Here is a 25,233-nt window from a genome sequence, read left to right on the forward strand (position 1 = left end):
TTCCTCTATGTCAACGCTCTCAAAGATTCTGCCATTGACCCAAAATGTGATTCGTCCGTTCTCTCCAATGGGCGCTGCCTGTCCTGCAGAGCTCCTCCTGCTTTGTGCTTCACTCTTCACATTTTTAAATCATTCCTTATATTTGACCTACCAGAGTGCAGAGCCTCAAGCTTATTAAATTCAATTGGTGACTATATTAAATGCCATCAGCCAAATGGTCTTAAATCCTGCTATATCCCTTACAGACAAAAAATGGAGTTTTTAGAAAGAAAGGGATGTTGTCAAACACAAGCATAATTTCATCTGAATCATGTATCACAAAATAGGTTCCAGCACCAATTCCCCCAGAACCCCACTGATCATTGGCCTCCAGTCAGAGAAACATGTCGCCATTACCCTGTCGAAGTTCAACCAAATTTGATTGCTATATACAAAGTCACCATGGATCCCATCTGACAATCTTCTGGATCAACCCACAGCTTTGTCAAGCACCTTACTCCACTCCAGCTTCTACAGAAAATTTAAATTGTTCATAACATACTGTTCTCCCCCCACCATAAAGCTATGCTGACTGTCCCTAATGTTCCTATGCTTTTTCAAATCCTATGCCAGAACCTCCTCTAATCATTTCCCCATTATTGATTTAAGAGTCACCTATTATTTGCTGGGTTTTTCCCCATTCCCCACTTCATTCTTGATTGGTCAGGGCATAAAGGGATACGGGAAGCAGCAGGAGATTGGGGCTGAGAGGAAAATTTGGATCAGCCATGATAAAATGGCAGAGGAGGCTTAATGGGCCAGATGGCTCAATTCTGCTCCTACATCACATGGGATTATTGTCTTATCCCAGTCTTGAGACAAGGGAGAATACAAGGATCTATCAAGGACACACTCCTCTCATTCTGGGATAGATCCACCAGACTTTGCATTATCTTATGTTCAAGAGTCCAAACACCTTCTCCTTTACGGTACCAAAATGCCCGGAAAATATTAGCATTCTCTTCACTAACCTCAGTATCATTCATGTCCTCCCTTGTGATTCTAATGCAAGCCATTTGTCAGAGATTTAGTCAGTCATTGTAGGGAGGTACAGAATTGTGAATATAGCTAATTCAAATGAGAACCTGTCTTCCAGATAAAACCTGTTTACAATACAACTTCAAATGATAATTTAATGTTAGCAAAACCATGGTGTGAGACATTGATTTTATCCTACTGAAAAAAAACTACACAAGAGAAGACAACATGAATATTCACATTATTGGTGGTCACTGAAAACTTCACATCAAAATGGCAGATGGCTATATTATACATAATCCAATTCTGATGTTAAAGGTACTTCACTGCAACTTGAAGGTTCCCAGCCAAAACACTGGTTTCCCTCTACAGATGCTGCCTGAACTGCTGCGTTCCTCCAACATTGATACTCAAAAATCCCAGCATCTGTAGAATCTTTTACATCCCTGCCACTTAATGTCCAGCTCAGGACAGATCTGTTTCATCACTTAATCTGGCTAGTTGCATCTTTGAGCCATCTCACAATGCTAAATTATAATTAAGACATCTGGAGTTGTTTGAGCTTTGAACAGATTTAATACTCAGATTCAATATTTTATTAATATTTAATATTCAAAGGGGTTCCGCTAGTTGGGATGAGTCTTTGTAAAAGGCATCCTGCAGTTCCCTGACTCAAACAGTTAAACCGTTTATAGCCATTGAAACTAGTTAATCATTTAATCAGTTAATCATGGTGAGAAGGCGGGGGAGTGGGACTAAATGGGAGAATGGATCAGCTCATGATAAAATGGCGGAGCAGACTCGATGGGCCGAATGGCCGACTTCTGCTCCTGTGTCTTATGGTCTTATTTAACATTTATCATTTAACATACATGTTGCATATGATATGTTTTATATGTTATTTAACTGTTTAAAAAACTTCAAAACATTTGTCACGAGGGGGAGATTTAGATGATCTGCAGATCAAGTAAATAAAGACTCCCAGTTACAGCTTGAATGGTTTGGTTTAGTCTAGTCAATTACAACGTACCAATTTAGTACCCTCAAACTGCTCCTCCAGTTCAACCCTAATTTTCTTATCCTTCAGGTCCATCCTCACTATCCTCTTGTATAAAATGGCTTGGCGTTTCAACTTGCCAGGGACTCTTCTGGCCTTTGAGTTCTTTGCTGCTTCATATTCCTTAATGCCCAGCCCGATTTCAGCTTCCTAAATACAACTTGCTTCTCTCGACTAAATTTACATCTCTCGTCATCCAAGGTTTCTGAACACAATCCTTGATTTGACAAACTAGGGTGTTTCTACTTCAAAGCTCCTATTTTTAATAACAGTCGTGTGGACCAACCATTGCTCGGAGCAGGATTTTGTTTTGAAAACTGCCCTCATTCTAAATATTTAAATGTTAAGAAAATTCCAGCTGCAGACAAAAATCTACATACCCCATACAACATTCACTTCAAAAGCAATTAGTCTTGCTGAAGCTCGAATACCCTGGCAAAGGTTAGTGATGGCCAATTACAGGTCTGCGCAAAAATATTCAAAATTAATTTAATTTTGTACCAGTTTCTTATTTTGTAAATTAGGGGCTGTGATGTGGGTTAGAGGCATCTCCAGTTTCAAATCCCCAAAACTTTAGAAGATAAAGGATATTAAACTCTACAATAAAACATTAATAAATTCAAATTTTAAATTTTTCATCAATTTCAAAGCAGCTTCTAAACTCAAAACAATGAGTTTCATTGAGCTTGTGCAAATTAGTATAGCACAACACAATATTAATAACTCTGCAAATATCAGCTCCATTAGTTTCTGTTTACAGGTCAATTAGAGTGTAAATGGCTTTTGCAATTCTCTAATCTTATTGTAAAATTCTGAAATCTTTCAAAAAAGAAACATTATCTTATAATTGGTTAATTACAAGTTTAATACAGCTTGTTAGCATAGTGCAGTGATCAACCCATTTAAGATTAATTTCATTTGGGAGAAGTTTGATTTGATTATGAGATCACATCTTGGGAAACTAATAAAGCCACAATTTTTTTTAAAATGAGGTGGGCCAGGTTGATTCACAACTGTAAAAGCACATGGAGTAGTAGATTCTTCAGCCTTGTATCCCTTTTGCCAATCAACTTGCCAGCTCTTAGCTCCATCCCTCCCCCTCCCGTCTATCATTTCGGATCTCCCCCTTTCAAATCTCTTACTATCTCTTCTTTCAGTTAGTGCTGACGAAGGGTCTCGGCCCGAAACGTCGACTGTACCTCTTCCTAGAGATGCTGCCTGGCCTGCTGCGTTCACCATCGTTTTTTGTGTGCTGCTTGAATTTCCAGCATCTGAAGATTTCCTCATCTTTGAGTGGTAGCTAGTCCTGTTTTTCTCCCCCTCTTGGGAAATGCATCTTAGGGAACATTATATACTTTGACAAATTTACTTTGAAATGGCTTAGCAAGCAGTATTTTAAAAGGTGGTAAATAAATTAGCTATACAAGTGATATCCAGATCCTAAGTTAATGCTTTGTATCATTTGTGAATAATAATGGCAAATAGTCAGTTCCAGTGCAGACAAAGCAGCTCTCCCAATATTGCCTAGTCTTTTAGTTGGTCCTCATTTAACCTGCAAACTTCCACAACCCATCCTTCCAAAAGGTGGAAAGTGGAGGACAAACAATGGGCGTCAACAATTGACATGAAGTAGCAAGAAGGTGATAGGAAAGCTTAATTGTTTGGACAGATCAGTTCACTTGAAGAAATTATATCACAGACATACACACTAGTCACCTCTGCAAAAGGTTACCCAAGGGGGAGAAGCTTTAATATCTTAGCTATGGAATTTGTTATCAGAAACATATGGAAGCAAAATGAGATTAAGAGAGACAAGAAAAGCAAAAGATGAATATTAATATTAAGGCTTTCCAGATTTAGTGTTTCAAGTCACTTTGACCAGTGACAGTAGAAATATACCAAGTATTCCTGTTTTTAAACCAACCAGTTATATTTGAGCTTTGAATTAACTCAATTTCTATAGAATACAAAGGTGCAGTCAGCTTCCATACTTGTGCCTACATCAAGCTGCGATTCCTGGTGTACAGCGAGTTGGGCAGGGGAAAGGGAAAGGGAGGAGAGTGCAAAACAAACTCAAAGGGAAAAGCAACAATTACAATTGTACATGTTAAGCAGAGTTTCTAAGGGGTGGTGTCAGAGCGAGCCAGTCCATCCCAAGGTATCCCACTAAGCCATCGAGTGCCATTAGAGGACGGTGACATAGTTGGCTACCAGAAGTTGTACCGCTTCAGACTCACTACAGATTGACTGACTGTTACAAACAGACTTCAGCTCACAGCACAGAGGGGCAGACAGCAGAGGGGACTTCTCTGCAAAGTCACACAACCTCAAGTACCACAGAATTAGGAATTCTATTTTTATTAAAGCAAGACCCTATTTAGGGTTTCAACACAGCAAGTCATACTTTCATTACCAGGTACACAGGAAAAGATACCCTATGGTTAAGTTTTGTAGTAAGATGGCCACATGATCAAGATTCTGTTGATTCTCAAATGAGCACCCAAACTCGGAGAGATGCAGACAGATTAAATTCATGTGGAAATAGCAAATAGGAATGAAATTTTAAGACTGAAATTGATGACGTATTGGAGAAATTGACTGAGGAAAAGTGGTAAACAGGTTAATTTTAAACCCACTGTGTACATGTTAAAAATCTGTTATTGAGTTTACTCCCCCCAGACTTATCCATCCAGGTATCTTGCATGTAATAAATTCAAGACCAAAATACCCTTTGGAGAATCAAGGGAAATTCCAAGCTGTCCCCTTGATTCTCCAACGTCCAAATTCAGATCACATAGTTATAAAACTAAGAAAACAAGTCTGACTCATTCCTCCTGCCTACACTGATCTTTCCATTAGCCTGTAACATCTTCCTCCAATCTCCATTGTTCCAAAGATATGCTAACCAAACAGGTCACTTTCAACTCAAATAATTCTTGTTCGTCAAGTGCTGTGTCATGTGATGTAGGTGATCACAGTCTATGACGATGGCATCAGTGGTCACATAATCAGGACTTGACATGCACCAGCCGTTCATATGACCATCCACCCCCTGCTCCCATGGCTTCACTTGACCCTGATCAGGGGGCTAAGCAGGTGCTAAACCTTATCCAAGGGTGACCTACAGGCGAGCAGTGGGAAGGAGTGCTTTACACATCCACCAATACCCTGCCACTCTCAATTCTATGCTGAGCAATATCCCATGCACTTTTTGGAGCCAATTTCTTCCAGTACTGCATTGACCAGAATCATCCTACCATAACCTAATACTCATCTTCACTAAACATGACAAAGGCTGACTTGCCACTGAGCCTTCTTGTGCATTTAAAAACTTATCCAAATTCTTCAGGAATCTGTGGAGCCACTTTGAATTTCATGCTCTTAGATATTTCAGCATGTCACTATTTTTCCACAAGTATAATGGCCACTACAAACATTGATCATGTAATCAGCAGCCAAGAGACTCAAATTTCTTGTTATTCTGAGTTAAAACACTTAAACTGGAGACTGAAATTTTTGCAGTGTTAAAATTGAGCAGGACAATTTCAGAATGTAATTAAATTTGCATCATTTTCTTACCTTTGATGTTCCTTTGGTAGAAAAATACAATCCAGATCTTCGCAAGATGAAATAGTATTTTTTCCAGCTCTTCTTTCCTTGCTCTCTACTTTGGAGATACCCATGAATTTCAGGACACATTCTTGAACTCAGGAACTCCTAAGCAAACAATTTGTAAAAGTAAGTACAAATCAAAGGATCAGCTTTTAATCAAGTTTTCTTGCTCATGTAAAACAGTCAATTTGGACAGCAAGTTGTGGAAATGTTTGTGATAGAAATTGTAACATGGAGATGGGGACTTTGACTCAGCTCAGGAATACTTTACACTGAGGTGGCAGTCAGGTACCCTTAAAACCAAACAGAACCCATCCATTAAGACTTGCTTCTGTATGCAAGAACTGCCATTTGAGGGCCTTATTCAGACCAGTCAACTACGTAAGATACATCAGATTGTGAACTATATTGAGAGAGATTATTGTGCATGCCTGTAAGGTTGTTATGTATCAAAAGGCCCAAAATCTGATAAAGTGCTATTTTGTGAAGCGACCTTCACAAATAAATTTCACCAATGTTCAACTATACAAAAAAATCTGCTGCTTGCCATCCAGTGCCTCTGCCTCCCCTAACCATTCCATATCCAGTCACCTCAAATTTTCCGAAGTGCGTAATTACTCATTCTTCTTTTGAATGATTGCCAATATTTCTATATTCTTACCACCGGCTCAAATTAAGTTCACTTTCGTCTACACTTGCCCAAGATTCTTTGAAACTGCTAAACTACTTTTTGACCTAGTTTTCATTCAAATCAGCTCACCCCAGCAACTCAGACAAATAGTTTTAAAAACTATTGCTATTCCCAGTTTAGTATCATTGTTTGCAATTCCTCACCTGTGTCAACTGTGAATAACTTAAAGTTTCTTTTGTTTCATTGCAGCTAGACACCATGCTTTCTGGGAAAAACTAGGAGAGAAAATAAAACACAATTGAACAAATTCTTGCATGGAGTTCTGTACTTTGCAACACAGCATTTTGATCACATCATTCTTATTCAACATACCTTAGTCCAGCTAGAGTTCAGGACCTCTTGCATTTATTTGAAATTTGTACTAAAATCCCATTTTCTGAACTTGTTGAAAAATTTAACATATGAAACCTCTGGCATTTCAAAATAGTTACCAACTTCAAAAGTCTAGCTGAATGTACGAAAACCAATTCCTTCTGGTCAGCAAAACTTGGTTTAAACTTAGATTCAATCTTTAGAACTTTGACTTGAACGAAAATGGAAAAGCTAAGTTGTTGTATACACAATTACTTAAGTGCATGTGCACTTCCCCACTTTTAGTTAAAATACTAAGTGCACCAGTTTTCCAGGTATATAATCTGCATGGATAATTTCCTGCCATTTACCATAAAATCTCAACCCCTAAAAAAAACAAAAGCTTATTTGCCAATATTCCATTAAAGGTAAATAACCTTTACAATGCACTTTAAGTGTGCACAAAAATAAAGAACGTTTATAAAATTAAACACTCAGATAAAGTAATACATTTCCCTCAGTGTTATTATTCTCTCATTTTATCTCCTAAATCAATATTGATAATATAAAACAATTGAACTATTATAGATTCAAATAGCTGATCTCACTTACCGTTGGATTTCTAAAGTATTCATATTTGGCATTACATTTTTTGAAGTATAATTTACAGTCTGCATCCATCGCCCAACTTGATTGTACCTGAATCACTGATTCATGATCTTCTACAATTCTTTCTATACAGAGGATAAAAAATAGAATTCCAGAGAATTAAACCCTTAGTCTTTCTTTTAAGAATAGTCCATTAGATGAGTGGTCACACAGCTAATGGAACGAGGTTGATTTTACTAGCATCTCACAAGATTGAATGTTGCACTAGAAGTTAGTGGTTATTGCAAATCTTATAATTATGATTTAAAGGGGTGATCAATTTGATTCCAACTACAATGGTTACTCAATTTATTTTACTATTAAGAATGTGCAAGTGGAGATTCTACAAGCTTCACTTTCCACTCTTTCAAGTTTATGAGTCTTTTAAAGTATATCATTGCATTTAAGTTTCTTTCGCATTTTTTGATAAGATACCAACAGGCCCTAGCACACAAATAGGATTACCTTTGCCTAGCCTTATTTTTAATATAGCAGTTCCAAAGTATTTGCACTTTGATGCAAAATTCTTCACAGAACATGAAGGTTAGGGAGACATGACATGTCACCCAAAACTAAAACACCTACAGATGTACTGAACAGTTGCATCATGGTCTGGTATGGCAATTTGAATGTTTAGTAGGTGCAAGCTGCAGAGGGTAGTCAACTCTGCCCAATACATTGTAGGCACACCCTTGCAGACCAGCAAAAGTATTCTACGAGGTGCTTTCTCAAGACACAGGCCAAGCTATCTTCTTGCTGTTAACAATGGGCAGGAGGAACAAGGTAAAAAAAAAAAATCCCACGCTACTAATATCAAGAGTTACTTCCCTTTTACTGATTCTCAAACCTGCACAACCCTAATCGCTACCTCAGTACATCAACACCATGGTCAACTTGCACCAAAAGGATGTAGCTCCAATTGCATTCTTCACAACTAGAAAAAGGTAGAAATTATTCATGATTTTCTTAAGCTGCTCATCTAATTTAATGTGCCTTGATGCTGCTGCAGGTCTTGCAGACCACAAGGCTAAGTAGCAACAATTCTCAATTGTTCCCACAAAGCTGCATCCTCAGCCTCTTACTCCACTCCCAATACATTTACGACTGGACAGATTCTCAAACTTTCTCTGCAATTTGTAGAGATGTAGTACACCAAATTTCAAATAGCAAGACAGTACCGGAAGGAGATAAAGTGCCAAATGGCATGGTGTCATGGCAACCACCTTTCCCTCAATGTCAACAAATCAGATCAATTGGTCATTGACAGTGCATACTCTTCCACTTACATCAGTGGTGCTGATACCAAGCGTGTTGAAAGTTCCTCAGACAGATCACCACCAATATCCTTTTGGGCCACAGAAACCATGGCCAGAAAAAACACCTAGATTTCCTCAAGCTTAAAAATAAAAGACATGTCCTCTGATCCTCAATTTGTAAATTGATAAACCATAGAAAACACCCTATCCAGATGTTCAGCAACTGCTCTGCCCATGACTCAAGGGAACTGAAGCACATCACAGAAAACAGGCCACACTTCTCACTACCTCAGTAAAACAGCCAGCGTAATCAAAGTTCCTGCACATCCTGGACATTCACCTCTCTTCTCCTCCCCACCCCCCTTAGGCAGAAGATACAAAAGTCTGAAAACATACTGTAAAGCTTAAGAACAGCTTCTATCCTATTGAACAACTTTAGTATGCCAAGATGGAATTGACCTCAATCTACATTATGGCCTTGTATCTTATTGACTGCCTGTAATGCATTCTGTAACCAACACTTTGTATTCTGTTATTGTTTTACCTCTACTTCAATGCACTATTGTAATGAAATGATCCATATTGATAGCATCACAACAGTTTTCACTGTACCTCTGCACACATTAGTAAACATGTTTTCCAGTAGAACTATTCCTTGCATCCACTTTCCTCAGAACAAAATTTCATACCTGCTATTTGCTTCACATCTCCAGTTTTGATTTTAAAATCTTACTAAAGCAAAATTCGCTACATTTGGCAAGATACAGGGGTAGGAAAAATAGCAAGAAGGCTTCTGTACAAGATCTGTGACATTGAATTCTGTGCAAAAGTTGCTATCAGATGCAAAAAGTTGATATAAATAAGTTAATGGGTCATATTGAGGTTGGTTTTGTAATGAAATTAGACATTGGAAAACTCAGGGTAGAGATGCCAAACCTTTAATATTGAAAGCACATGGCAATTGAAACTGAATTCAGAGCCCCACTAGAAATCAGGAGTTTAGAAGCTGTGGAAGTAGCATCTCGCAATAAACAAGGGGCAGAAAAAAAAGGGGAAGTGAAGTCAGGGATTATGAGCAGAACGGATTAGCCACAAGTGGTGGCATTGCTGTGAAAATAATTCTGGTTCAACTATCAAGATCACCTGTTGTGTATCTAGTTTTTCAGTAGTATTTGAATAATCTTGTGTATATATTAATTTAAGCATTGCTTAATTGAGTTGTGTACAAATACACAAATTCCATATGTCAACATGCTACTATGTGATACATGTACACCTCAGTAAACACCAGGTTAGATCTGCATTTCAGACTCCCTTGGATAAATTTAATGTTTTGAAGTTACAAAAAAAAAAAAATACTAGAAAGTTTCCCAGATTATTTTAAATTGGTTGCCAGCAGCCTCAAAGCTCATTGGTTTTAGCTAAAACCTTGCTCAGTTAATTTGAAAGAATGACTGGAAGATATCCTCCAACACTTCATACCTCAAAATTAGCTTCACTTGGTTACCATGTTGGAACAAGTTTGGAATTTATTTTACCTCCTTAAATAATTGCAAATTTGCTCTGTTACAAACTTTTAAAGAGACAATAAATTTAGATACATAAATGACATTATCTTTATCAAAACCAAAAGCTAGTCTTCCCCCTCCCCTAGATAACCACAAAAACCAAACTTTCCAACAAGCTACTCAGTAAGTGGCACACACAAAATGCTGGTGAAATGCAGCAGGCCAGACAGCATCCATAGGAAGAGGTGCAGTCGGCGTTTCGGGCTGTGACCCTTCGTCAGGATTAACAAAGAAGAGATAGTAAGAGATTTGAAAGTGGGAGGGGGAGATATGAAATGATAGAAGATGGGGGGGGGGAGATAGAACTAAGAGCTGGAAAGTTGATTGGCAAAAGGGATACAAGGCTGAAGGGAGAGGATCATGGGACAGGAGGCCCAGGGAGAAAGAAAGGGAGGGGACTGCCAGAGGAAGATGGAGAGTAGGCAAGGAGTTATTGAGGGACAGATAGAGGGAAAAAAGAAAAAAGAAAAAAATAATAAATAAAGGGATGGTATAAGAACAGGAGGAAGGGCATTAATGGAAGTTAGAGAAGTCAATGTTCATGCCATCAGGTTGGAGGCTACCCAGGCGGAATACAAGGTGTTGTTCCTCCAACCTGAGTATGGCTTCATCTTTACAGTAGAGGAGGCCATGGATAGACACATCAGAATGGGAATGGGACGTGGCATTAAAATACGTGGCCACTGGGAGATTCTGCTTTTTCTGGCGGACAGAGCGTAGGTGTTCAGCGAAATGGTCTGCCAGTAAGTGGCCCTCGTCTGAACCATCTATAGAGGCTCTAGTGCCATACATTGGATGAACAGAGCAAGAGGCAGTTTTTAAAGTGAGGCATGAACAAATTCTTATGCAAGGAAAAATTTGTTTTCACAATGTCTGAATACTTTTAACAATCTCATTCAACAGTACAGTACATGCAAACCTTGAAGTGTGTTAAACCAACCAGATTATTCTTGATCACTCAACCTAGATTTGACCTTGGATGCAATTCACATGCTTGGCCTTTATCATCTCCATTTTCCATTTATCCCATCTGTGTAAATGCCAGGAAGTCAGATCATTCTAAAGAAGAATGGCCTGAAAACTAATCCTTGTAGGATCAATTAATAATTAGCTTCTCCACAGAGCAGTGAACTGATAATGCTCTACAATAAATGATCATTTAGGTTAGACAGCAAATCTTAAAAAGCCTAAAGTATAATAGCAGCTATTTGAAAAGAGGGGAAGTAGTGAGCTAGTACAGGAATTGCCCATTCCAACTCTTCAGAAGGGACCATTTCATTTTCCTGCTCTTTTGCCTGAAAAGCCATTCAGGCTTGTCATTTTCATTAAATAAAATTTGGATCTGTACTTCCACTCTCCAGTAGTTCATTAGATCTTAAAGTGCCATCATTCATGCTTCCATTTGTGCAACAGCACGAGGGGCAACATCTTAATCAAGTTCTTCCAATATTTTGAACTAAATTCTCCTTTTCCTATTCCCAGATAATTAAACAGATTGAAATAAAGCTGAACATGCCCTTTGTAAATACCCAATTCTTTTTCCACATCTTCAGTTCCCTTACAGTCTTAAATGCATTTTGAATAAGCCGATTTGCTGGACCTTTCATTTATTATTTTGGCACACACGTTCACATAGCAAAGATTTTCATAAATATTTCAAAGTTTACTGGTGATCTATCCTGGGCCCAACATATCAATGGAGTTACAAAGACACAGCAGTGGCCGTCTTTCATTAGTTCAAGATTTGGTTTGTCACCAAAGACTCTCACAAATTCCTATAGGTGTACCATAGAGAGTATCCTAACTGGTTGCATCACAGTCTGTTATGGGGTGGGAGGGGAGGGGGGTTCTGCACAGGATCGAAATAAACTCAGAGTTGTAGTTAATCAATTCTGTCATGGGCACTGGCCTCTGTCGTCTCCGGGACTGATGCCTCAAAGACAGCATCCGTCAAAAAGACCCCCATCACCCAGGACATGCCCTCTTCTCATTGCTACCAACAGGGATGTACTGGAGCCTGAAGGCACACCGATTCAACAATAGCTTTTCCTCCGCCACCTGGTTTCTAAATGGACATTGGACTCATGAACACTACTTCTCTTCTCTCCCCCCCTCCCCTTTTTTGCACTACTTAATTTAACCCTTTAATATATAGATATATATACACACCACTGCAATTTAGTTATGCAGCAGAAAATAGGCTTTTATATGGGGTCGGGAGAGTCAAACCGGCAACTGGAAGAGTAGACACGATGACAAATGGATAGACTGAACCAGATTTCGGGGGGGGGGGGGAGGGTGGAGAGAAGGTTTACACTGGGGGTGGAACAGTGAAGATAAGGGAAAAGGTGAAAGCCTAAAAGCTGTATGAACTGATGAGAGCAAAAGGAACATGGTGGTTAAACTGGAATTAAAAAATTCAGTTAGAACTAGAAGGGAACATTACAGCACAATGTAGGCCTTTTAGCCCATGTGTTAACTATTTAACATACTCTCAAGGTCAATCCAACCCTTCCTTCCTTCCTATATGGCCTTCCATTTTTCTATTATTTTAGTACCAAGTCTATTAAATGTCGATGTACCTGCCTCTCCCACTAGCCCAGCAGCATTCATCCTTTTGGGATGCACCCAATCCAAACTGAGTGAGCTGCCTCACTGAAAAAATAGCAGCTCTTTTACCCTCCCCCAGTGGCCTGTATCCTGGCATATTGGCTTTCAGTGATGTGTGTACAAAGACAAGTCTGTCCATTTAAACAATTTGCTTTCACCATTTAACAGCACCTCCAGCAGTTTAGGCTTCATTTCACTGTCAGTATAAACACCACATTGTCTACCTTACAACTGAAACACCTTGGACTTGCCTATCGTACCTAATTTAAATATACAAAATTTAAGTAAATTTCACTTCACTATCCATTCAATTCAGGACTCAAGGTTCTGCAGGTGCTGGAAACCCAAAGCAACACAAAATGCTGGAGAAACACAGGTCAGACAGCACCTATGGAAATGAATGAGCAGTTGACGTTTCAGGCCGAGACCCCTCTGGGCTGAAAAAGGGGGAAGACACCAGAAAAAGGGTTGGGGGGGGCAAGAGGAAGGAGGATAGTCTAAAAGGTGATAGGTGAAACCAGGTGGGTAGAAAAGGCAAGGGCTAGAAAGGAAGAAATCTGATAGGAAGGGGGAGTGGACCATAGGAGAAAGGGAAGGAAGGGGGATTCGGGGGAGGTGATAGGTAAGAAAGAGGTAGCAGGGGGCCGGAGCGGGGAATAGGAGGGGTCACTATAAAAGCATTTATTCCTTGTCCCTGGTATATCATACTGCATGGTTGAAGATATGTCTAGCAAAGGAGGTAGAAGGTACTCCTTCCCCCGCTAGTCTGCACATCGCCCTTGGGCAAGGTGCACCATCTGCTTAGCACCCACCCCACCGCCCCCAACCGATCAGGGTCACATGAAGCCATGGCAGCAGGCAGTGAGTGGTTTACGAGCAGCTGGTGCATCCCGCAAATCCTGGTTATGAAACCACTGACATCAGGCAGACGACCTCGGAGAAGAGTCTCAGCCTAAATATCACCTTTAATTCCTTTCCATTGACGCTGCCTGACCTGAATTCCTCCAGCATATGTATTGCTTTGGAGTTCCAGTACAGTTTGGACTCTCATGTTCATAAACCTTGAAGAGTATTGATAATGGTTGGGGTCTTGTAAAGCCTGCCCAGAAGGCAATGGCAAATCATTTGCCGAAAAGTTGGCCAAGAACAATCATGCTCACTGTGATCGCCTACATCATGACAGCGCATGACAATGTCATCATTCTGCAAAAAGCACCAGCCACAAGATGCATTGCTGTAAATTGGCAAAGCTTCTGTGGCATCATATCCAATGCCTATGGCCCCTGGCATCTCCATGCACCCACTGTCCCTGTTTCTCAAAGCAAAATCCCTTTCTGTGTGTCATACAAGGCTGACAAGTTGACACTGATATTCCTTTAATCCCGGAATATTCTAACTAATAGTGCAATGGGAGGACCATATACCACAGTGAATCAGAAAAGGCTCACCACCACATTTGAAGGCGATCAGGGATAGTGAACAACACCCACATCCTATACACAAATAAATATTCTTTAACAGTATGATCAAGCCCTCACTGGCAATATGGTATATCAAATGTCAGATTTTGTCAGACACTAAAGATTAAATCCAATTTTACCAAATTACATTTGTCCATTTCCCCCTCCCCACAACTACTGTTCAGTCTTGTTACCAAATTTAATCCTCTTCCAATTTACACTTAAATCCTAGTGATTAACTTTAATTATATTGGTTAAGGTTGGGTGGCAAGGCGGAGACAAGTCTCTATTGAAAGTGGTGAAAAGCACTCCTTCTGTCCTCTAGCCTCCAGGTCCCACCTGGGCGAGGTGAGCACCTGTAGAAAAATTTGCCAAGAACAATAATGGTCATGGAAAGACCATGATCACCCACAATACATGACAGCACATTACAAATGAAAAAGGAAATGTACAGTTGTTTGTTCAATACAATTTCCTTCACTGCAAAGTCAAATTAATGCAGTAACTTAAGTGATCAAAGGTGCATCAGATTCTTGCTAGATGGTGCCAGATGTTCAGCACAGCAACATCTGCAGCAATGCAAGGTGAGCACCAACATGACCAAGGGTCAAGTTACCAGGCAGTTGAATAGAGATGCTAAGTTTCCGACTTAGAGATCTAGAGATGTTCAAGTGAACAAATGAAGGAAGTTTTTCAGGATTGTCCAGTACAGGAAGCATCTTAAAGAGTTAAAGGAAAATATAAGAAGCCTTCATCTACACAAATTCTTAACAGAAATGAGATTTTATCCCTACAGATGTCACCCTTTCCACTGGTTTGAAGGCAGTTTTTGAAGTTATTCCATATATTTGACTGTTTTATTCGATTCAGATGCTCCCTTTTACTACTATGAAAAGAGAATAGCAAATTGCCATATTTTTTTGGGGGTGGGGGAAGAAGAGGAGGAAACCTTATTCTATTTTAAAGCAGCTCTGTTCAGGTACACTCAACGGGACACGTGTTGTTACATGTCAGCTGGTGATGGCCTTAGATTTTAATAAATTGCTTACATTCATTTGCTCACGTTTAAACTTGGTCAACTGACCAAAGGGTTAAAAAACATTAGCAGATTAACTTCAGGAACCAGTCTTCAGATAAGAGTATCTACACAAAAATGTAGAGTTACTTATCACTGAAAACCTACAATTCAGCAGCATGGGTCATTTACTGGAGAAATACTCAGTTACGAGTCCTTAATTATTGGTGTTGTTATCAAAGTGTTTAAAAATGAGGAAGTTTAAACATATACACAAATCTAATCATTTCTCGCATAAAGACAGATTGCCAGCTATATACCCCACCTGATTGTTGACAAAATCCAGAGAGGTTGTAAAATGACTGATAGTATTAATAAACCTCAATTTGATGAAATATCACTAATGACCAACTACATGAAAACCATGTCAGAGCAGTTGCCACCAGCAAAAGGATAAAGATGTTCAGAATCCAGAATATGGTTTCGTACTTTTGACTTAGTTGGACAACAATGACCACCGATTAAAAATGGCTTCACTTTCAAAAGATCTTCAATCATAGCTTGTACAAATTTGTATTAAATTCCAAGCACTACAAACTATACGTTTTAAAGTTAAACAAAAAGTTGCTGTTCCCATCTAAATAACACTTGAGGGTTTAAACTAGGGTGAGAAGGGTGGGGCACAGAGCTGATGACAAAATAAGGATAATATTGCAGCCAATGAGAGCAAACTTGGTCATAAAGACTGGAGTACAATGAGAGGAAAGTTTAAACTAAATTTCTTTCTATACAAGAGGGTTGACTGGGAAGGCAGACGAATTGTGGATTGGGTCTGAGAACTGGGATATCATAGCCATAACAAAACATGACTAAGGACAAGATTAGCAGCTAAAATGTTCTGGGATACAGAGGTGCTGCTAAGAGAAGGTCAGATGCCTTCATGAAAGAGGACAAGCCATTAGAGGTTTTTAAATTCTACCGGGATGGCCTCAGTGGGTGATAAGTCCTCAAGAAGATCAAGGGAGATCACAAATGGGTTTGCGTTGTGGCCAACCCCCCCCCCCACCCAAACCCAGTAGTCAGATGTGGGGATCACAGCTGGTTTTAAACATAATAGGGGAGTGTAGGGCAGTAGATCCCAACCTGGCATTCACAAACTCCCTTGTTTAATGTAGAGGTCCATGACATAAAAATGGTTGGGAACACCTGAATTTGGGGGAGAGGGGCGGGGGAAGAGAAGATGTTAGCTTCCCTAATATTGAGTGGGCCAACCATAGTGCAAGAGACATGTTCCAAGCAGAATTTGTGAAATGCTTCCTTGATCAATATAGAGGAAATGCACTGGAAAGTTCAACACTGGAACTCCTCCTGGGGAATGAGGTAGAAGTGGCAGAAGTACCTGTCAGCAAACACTTTGGGTTCAGTGACTATTTTTTTTTTTTTTTTTTTTTTTTTTTTGTTTTGACATACAGTAGTACAGAAAAAAAAGAGTTCACAGCTGAAGGTCCTGAATTGCAGTAGAACAAATCTGAGCCATCAAGAGATTGGATGGAATCTCAACATGGTTGATTGAGTGAGATTGCATGAAAGAGTGAAAATTAAAAATGAATGGGAAAGGGAACTTCAACTTTCCCTACCTACAGAGAAATGGGATAAAATTTTTCAATTAGTTAGTACTTCTTCTATATGTGCTAAACATACTTTAATACAATTTAAAGTAGTACACAGAGCTCATATGTCCAAAGATAAACTAGCTCATTTTTATTCCCATATAAACTCTACTTGTGATAGATGTCACTCTGAAGTGGCTTCTTTAACTCGTATGTTTTGGTCCTGTCCTCTTTTGGAAAAATATTGGAAAGACATTTTTGATATTATTTCAACAGTTCTATGTTTCAATTTAAAACCCCATCCTATTACGGCAATCTTTGGATTGCCAATGGTAGAACATAGATCTTTGTCTTCCTCAGCCTGTTGAATGATAGCTTTTGTTACTTTAATGGCGAGAAGATCTATTTTGTTGAAGTGGAAGGAAACTAATCTCCCAACTACATTCCAATGGTGTTCTCAAACTATATTAAGTTTAAATTTAGAAAAAATTAGAAGTGATATTTTTGACCCTTGGGTTAAATTTGACGAAACTTGGAAACCTTTTACGCAACATTTTCATATGATGTAATCTGACCTTCCTGAATCTTTTTTCTAAATTTAAATTATATGAGGAGAGGAGCGGAGTTAACGACATTATTGAACATGTCCGATATAAGCTGTTGGTCTAGCCTTGTTTTGTGTTTTTTTTTCTTGGGTTTTTTTTTCCTCTTTTGGGTTTTTTTTTTGTTTATATATTTTTTTTCTTTTTATTTCTTTTTTAATGTTTAATCTCATTATGAGTTTGGAAGTCTTTTATATCTATGTTACTTAAAATTCATTTTATATATGTTGATGAACATTTTTCCAATCTCTTTGTACCAACTTTATTATTGAGTTTGTAATTTTGAAAAATTAATAAAAAGATTTAAAAAGGAAAGGAGATTGCTTGCAGGAAAATGAACATTTGCCAAGCAGCAGGCTTGAAGGGGATTCTGTAGTACCAGCCTTTAGAGAGGGTTTGATTTGGGATAGCCAGTTTTCTGAGAGAAGTGGTATCTGAAACCTTAATGAGTAAGTGAGTAAGGTAAATGAGTAAGGTAGTGGATTTGTCCAAACTTCAGCAAGGCTCCTTGTGGCAGGCTAATCAGGAAGTTGAGAATGCATTGGATCCAGCAGAGATGGTGGAATGGTTTCATAGATGGCTTAATATAGGAAGCAGTGATGGTTTTGGGGAGTTTCTCAATCTGGAGCCCTGCATCTAGTAGTGTGCCATAGGTCTGTGCTGGGACCTTCCATTTGTAATTTGGATATGAATTTACAGGATGTGATTAGTAAGCTTGTGGATGATACAAAAATAGGTGCATTACATTGTGAAGTTATGAGGCGGATCTTGATCAACTAGGTGTGAGCTAAGGAATTGCAAAGTGTCTGATATTGTGCTTTAAGAGATTAAACAAGGCAGGACTTGTACAGTGACTAGTAGGGCCCTGGTGAGCATTGTAGCAGCAGGACCGAGAAGCACAGGGGCATAGCTCACTGAAAACAGCACCACGGGCAGACAGTAGGGTTGGCAAACTGCACTTCCAAGCATAGCATTTAGGAATTGGAAAGATACGATGCAATTATTTGATAGTGGTGTGATTATACTTTGTACACAACGCTCCATTTTGATTAGTTATTGGAAGGACATTTAACTAGATAAGGCATTTGACAAGATACCCCATGCAAGGCTTATTGAGAAAGTGAGGCATCATGGGATCCAAGGGGACATTGCTTTGTGGATCCAGAACTGGCTTGCTCACAGGAGGCAAAGAGTGGTTGTAGACAGGTCATATTCTGCATGGAGGTCAGTGACCAGTGGTCTGCCTCAGGGATCTGTTCTGGGACCCTTACTCTGATTTTTATAAATGACCTGGATGAGGAAGTGGAGGGATGGGTTAGTAAATTTGCTGATGACACAAAGGTGAGAGGAACACTCACAACACGCTGGAGGAACTCAGCAGGTCGGGCAGCATCTGTGGAAATGATCAGTCAATGTTTCGGGCCGGAACCCTTCATCAGGACAGAAGAGGGAAGGGGCAGAGGCCCTATAAAGAAGGTGGGGGGAGGGTGGGAAGGAGAAGGCTGGTAGGTTCCAGGTGAAAAACCTGTAAGGGGAAAGATAAAGGGGTGGGGGAGGGGAAGCATTCACAACACACTGGAGTGTTGCTTTGACCCCAGCATTTGCAGAGTATTTTGTGTTTACAAAGGTTAGAGGTGTTGTGAATAGTGCGGATGGCTGTCAGAGGTTGGAGCAGGACATTGATAGGATGCAAAACTGGGCTGAGAAGTGGCAGATGGAGTTCAACCCAGATAAACGTGAGGTGGTTCATTTTGGTAGGTTAAATATGATGGCAGAATATAGCATTAATGGTAAGACTCTTGGCAGAGGATCAGAGGGATTTTTGGGTCTAAGTCCATAGGACGCTCAAAGCAGCTGTGCAGGTTGACTCTGTGGTTAAGAAAGCATACAGTACATTGGCCTTCATCAGTCGTGGGACTGAGTTTAAAAGCCGAGAGGCAATGTTGCAGCTATATAGGACCCTGGTCAGACCCCACTTGGAGTACTGTGCTCAGTTCTGGTCACCTTACTGCAGGAAGGACATGGAAACCATAGAAAGGGTGCAGAGGAGATTTACAAGGATGTTGCCTGGATTGGGGAGCATGCCTTATGAGAATAGGTTGAGTGAACTTTGTCTTATCTCCTTGGAATGATGGAGGATGAGAGGTGACCTGATAGATGTGTACAAGATAATGAGAGGCATTGATCATGTGGATAGTCAAAGACTTTCCCAGGGCTGAAATGGCTAGCTCAAGAAGGCATAGTTTTAAAGGTACTTGGAAGTAGGTACAGAGGAGATGTCAGGGGCAAGTTTTAAAAAAGAAAACACCACACAAAGAGCGGTGAGTGCGTGGAATGGGCTGCCAGCGGCGGTGGAGGCAGAAACAATAGGGTCTTTTAAGAGACTCCTGGATCAGTACATGGAGCTTAGAAAGATAGAGGGCTATGGGTAAGCCTAGTTCTAAGAAAGGACATGTTCGGCACAGCTTTGTGGGCCAAAGGGCCTGTATTGTGCTGTTGGTTTTCTATGTTTCTAGAAAGTGCAGAGAATATTTACCAGGATGCTGTTGGAGTTGGGGCCCAAATTACAAGTTGTATAGACCCGGACTTTATTCCCTAGAATGTAGAAGATTGAAGGGTGAAAATGCTGTAGTGGAAAAAGTCTGCTTGTTATTTGCATGAAGGTTTGGGTTGGACTACAACCACAGGTTAAGGGTGAAAGGTGAAAAGTTTAAGGGGAACCCAAGGGGAAACTTCACTCAGAGGGTCATGAGAGTGTGGAATGAGCTGCCAGTGCAAGTGGTGTATGCAAGTTCGATTTCACTATTTACAAAAACGTTTTGATAGGTATATGGATGGGAGGGGTATGGAGGGTTTATGGTCCAGGTCAATAGGAGCGGGTAGTTTAAATGGCTCAGCACAGACTCGATGGGCCAAAGGCCTGTTTCTGTATTGTACTTTTCTTTGACCAACCACAGAAGCCATTTCCATGCTCTACAGTTGCATTATATTGCATGGACAACACTAGATAATTTACAGATATCTATTGAGTATTACAGAAAAGATGTAGTACTAATTTGTATATTAAATATTCAGTATACTTACCTATGGCCATATGAGTCAATTGCTCAATGATAGTCCAGGAACCATCATGAACACATTGATTTTTCGTTATTAGCAGCTGACACAAATCTCGAGCTGCAATGTCACTTGGTACTTCCATAGGGTGACTGCTGCCATCTTCATTAAATACCTTAATTACCTGGACACAAAAAGATAACCCACTAAAGTGAAATTGTTGGTCATATTTTGCTACTTACCTATATTCACCTCATTGACAGTTGTAAAGGACAAATCCTTCAACATTCTGCTTAATCTATTAAAACTCCTTCACGTTTGATTTACAAATCAATCTTTGAAGAGCAAACAAACTTGGCTGCACCTGGACCATCACATCAACTATTAGGCTTATTATAGTTTTAAATTTTGTAAAGCCATTTCAGAAATTAGCAAGATAGGCTCTTTAGCAACCTCTAAATTTTCCCAGTTTACTCTCAATCCTGTTCCCTACTTGGAGATGAGAGACAAATGATATTTTGACCTACTGTCATTTGTTGTGGACATCGGGTTAAAGTCATTGTGCAGATAATTCAGAATTAGGATGTGCACGTTCAGCCTCAACAGATCTAGTGCTGCTTTAACTTAGTATTGACAATTAATATCAGTTTGACTTTAATGAGATCTTGTGAATTTTACCTAATAACTTGATACTGGCCCTTACTGCAGATATAGGCAGACCCAGATTACATTAGCTTCCCTTTCTCTGCAAGCCACTCTCACCAAATCACAATCATCATCAGAACTGGTTTCTACAATAAAATCTTGTTTATACTTGCAATAAGACTTGTTTCATTCAATAATCACTATAATTCAGCCAACAGAACATGCTATATTTGAAATATTACTAATTTTAAAAGAGAATTTGCATGAAGTTGGATTGCCACATGTTTTGACACTTAAAACCAGGGAGCCCATGTAGAGTGCAAGAAAAAAAATCAAGCTTGTACTTTTTTGTTAAAATGGACTGCCATCAAAACCATCTTATACTTTTTAGGTCTGATGCTTTGTCTTCTACCAAGTTCTTAATTTTACTTCTAAATTGCTGCTGTGTTATTTTGTGGCTGCATAATTAGGTTTTTGCACATCTTTCCAAATGAAATTATCCACCATTAACAAAGTAGAACACAAAGCATCAAATCTCAAGTACACAGCTCTTAAGGATACTCCTACTCAATTCAGATGGGAGAAAAATCAACTGTTATAGCCACTTTTAAAGCAAAAGTATATTGGAAATTCAGTCATACAACTAATTGTGTCCCGATAAATGGTTCTGATAACCCAAAGATCAACTTGAGGAATGATGCTGGTGTTGCCATCAAATGCCAATGTTTAATTAAAAATATTAATTGCACTAATGTCAGGGATATCAGTACAGGTGTTTGCCAAACCATTAAGATAATGTAATCATTTTAGTCTAAAATCCATTTCAAAGCAGTATCACATTTTGTATGGGCTACATTTTTATAGCAATAAAGTTGATATTACAACTCTCCAATTTAAGCATTAACACAAAGTTGTTACTGTTTTTGGAAAAGTGGAGAATTACCAAATGTAAACGACTCAATACACAATCTATCCTTTATCAATACTGGCATTAATTACTTCAATTCTGATAGGTGTACAACTAGACGAAGCAAGGAACTTCACCTGTTGATACATTTCCAGCTGCTCCACACTTGAAATTTTAATAACTTGTACAAGGCAAAGCATGCATATTGCATTGTCAGAATTGGAAAGATTACAGGACAAATTTAGCTATGCAAATGGTCTTCAAGGACCACAAGTCAACTAGTTTTCATTTGTTGAAATTAACTTTCCGTCAGTATTTTTAATCTCATTTTACCAGCCTTCAGCAAATTAGACTGCTACATGTTGACAAGAACACCCAGTTAAAATAAAACTTTAAAAATTGGAGTCAGAGATACAGAATGGAACAGGTCCTTCAGCTCAACTTTCAGTGCAACTACACAGCTTCCTTCCTGACAGGTCATGTTCAGTGCCTTTCATGTACCCATCTAAATATTCAATTTTACCTGGCTCAACCACTTCAGCAGCTCGCTCCAGGATTTGCTGTGTAAAGTTGGCTCACATCTCACATTTCTCCCTCCGTGTGAGGCGGTGCCATCCAGATTTCGAATGACCAACCAGATGATCCATACCGCTCATCGCTTTATAAACTGAGGTCACTCTTCATTCTCCTGCATATCACGGAATAAAGACACAGGATGGCCAATCCCTCCCTTCACTCAGGCTTCTCGTCCAGGCAGCAACTTCAAATCTCTTCTGCACCCCACCCAGCTTAACAAATTCTTCCTATAGCAGGGTGACCAAAAGTGTACACAATACACCAAGCGTGGGCTCACCACAACTTATACAAGTGCAATATTATATTCCTATCCTTAAACTTGATACGCTGACTGAAGGCCAGTACGCTGAACACCTTCACCACCCTGCATGTGGCCACTTTCAGCAAGATGTGCACCTGTACTCCCAAGTCCCTCTGTTCCAAAACACTTGCCACGTGTAGATCCTACCCTTGTCTGAATGTACAGAATGCACCACATTATACTTGAAGTCAAAATTCATTTGCTGTTCCTCCACCCATCTTCCTAAGAAATCAAGATTTTGCAATCATTATAGTCTCAGACTTTCTAATCATGCCATGTACATCCATATCCAAATAATTTATGCAAATAATGAATAGAGGTCCTACATGAAGCCTTGGGATACACCATTAGTCCAAGATTTGATGGGAAGCAAAGGTAGAGTTCTCTGAATGGAAGTCTATTTCCAAATCCCATACAACCCAACCCTTCAGATCAGCCTACCTTAGAACTCTCACAGGCAATAACCCCTACCCTTCCTTCATTTCTTTAGTTAGCTCTGAAACTCTTCCCCCCCACAAAAAAATCAATTCAACAGACATGACATCCTAGCTTACAAAACCATTCTTGATTAGACCGAATACCAAAGCAATGGTAGATCTTGTTCCCCCAGTTCCATCTAGTAGCATTCCTACAAAGGGAGCAGGCTTACAGACTATCCTCACTACTCTCAAACAGCGGTTCATTATGTACACTCTAGTTTTGTTAGCAACTGGCAAAGATCAATGAAGCACCGTCTCTGGAAAGGTCTGGTTTCTTCTATGGCCTCCCATAAAGTCCAGGAATATATTTGGTCAGACACTGGGATTGCACAGCTGCGAATCTTTCCTGGCAAAATATTCAGACCTCACTATTATCCTCATTTCATTGGATATTCTCCTTTGTAAACACCAAGACAGTGAATCTTAGCCATCTCCTGCAGCTTTATGCATAGGCTGCCCTGATGGTCTCAAGAGGACCTAGTCTCTCCCTAGCCATCCTTTTACTGTTAATAACTGAACCACCTCTTAGGATCATCTTTAACCATGCCCATCAATCTCATGCCTTTTAGTCCTCCCGTTTTCCTTAACCTGTTCTTAAACTTTTCACATTGAAAGGATTCATTCTGATGGCCAGAAGAAACTGCAGTTTACACTTGGATTTGATGAATTGGGGACAGCGAAAGCAATTGTCGGTTTCCCTCATCTTTTGTGGACTCTGAACCGATTCCTACTCTGGAATAATCTGATCAAAGCAATTGAATGGTGGGCCAACAGACTCCAGGACAGCTTATTCTACCAGACCATCAGACTGATTAACTCGTGCTGATTTGAGTGTATTTCTATGTTATATTGACTGTTCTATTATAAATTGCTATGATTGCACATTTAGACAGATGTAATGTAAGAATGTTTACTCATCTATGTGAAGGATGCAAGAAATAAAGTCAATTCAATTCAGGTAATAACCCAAGACCATTCTCAAGTGAGTAGCTACTTATGTAAAATGCCAGACCTACCAAAGGAGCAATCTGTATCTCGTTTATACTCTGTCTGGGTCACTTCATTTAACTGGTTTGGACCAGAGTTGAAAGACGTACATAAGGCTGGGGTGTGGAGAGCCATAAAACACTGTTGATTGCAGCCCTGTACATGACCCACTAAGGTGACCCAGGTTGATCAGGTGAACTTGAGCCAATGGGACGGAGATGCACCAGGTCAACTGTCGAGGAACACAAGAGTAAGGAATTCTAACTATGCAGGGATGCTAAGTCTCCAGCAACCAGAGACCAACCACAAACACATGGAGATCAGGGCTGTGAGGAACACCTGGCCAGCAGAGTCTCCTTTCCTGGGTAATACATTCTTTTCAGGGACTCTCGCAAGGTACACACAGATAGTTCGTTCGTGAAACCACGTGCTTTTAGTTGAGACAATAAAAGTTACTTCTCAGTAAATACAGATTCTGTGCCTCAGTGAATACAAGGGGTAACTCTTGTAACAATAATTCATACCCAGCAGCCTAAAAGTGATCAAACCTTTTCCTTAGAACCTCTCAGACAGTACTCCCTGAAATGAATATTTACAATTCATCCCAAAATTTTAACCCTACTGATATTAAAACTAATAGAAATTGTGGTCACTGGACCTAGGGTGTTCCCAACTGTTTCTCCAACGACTTGACCATCTTTGTTCCCCAATATCCCATAATCACTCCTTCCCAAGTAGGGGTCTCCATGTTGTTCAAGAAAACGGACTTGGATGCAGTGCAGAGTACAAATGCTTGCTACAATCCCCACCCCCCCGCAGCCTTTCCTCTCAACGCAAATTAAAA

The 25,233-nt window shown here is 39.7% G+C and overlaps 1 protein-coding gene across 2 annotated transcripts in view; it reads right to left on the bottom strand.

Annotated features, from left to right (window-relative positions):
- The window catches only part of grb14 (growth factor receptor-bound protein 14), a 109,968-nt gene that overhangs the window by 67,533 nt on the left and 17,202 nt on the right, over positions 1-25,233 (bottom strand). For both annotated transcript variants that reach the window (XM_072262033.1, XM_072262032.1), the window contains exons 2-5: positions 20,522-20,678; positions 7,281-7,402; positions 6,521-6,592; positions 5,654-5,791 (exon numbers count right to left, since the gene is read on the bottom strand). In XM_072262033.1, the coding sequence (XP_072118134.1) occupies positions 5,654-5,791; positions 6,521-6,592; positions 7,281-7,402; positions 20,522-20,678 (489 nt within the window). The remainder of the gene's footprint in view (positions 1-5,653; positions 5,792-6,520; positions 6,593-7,280; positions 7,403-20,521; positions 20,679-25,233) is intronic.

This window comes from Mobula birostris, chromosome 6 (assembly GCF_030028105.1).
Source record: "Mobula birostris isolate sMobBir1 chromosome 6, sMobBir1.hap1, whole genome shotgun sequence".
Classification (NCBI taxonomy): Eukaryota; Metazoa; Chordata; class Chondrichthyes; order Myliobatiformes; family Myliobatidae; genus Mobula; species Mobula birostris.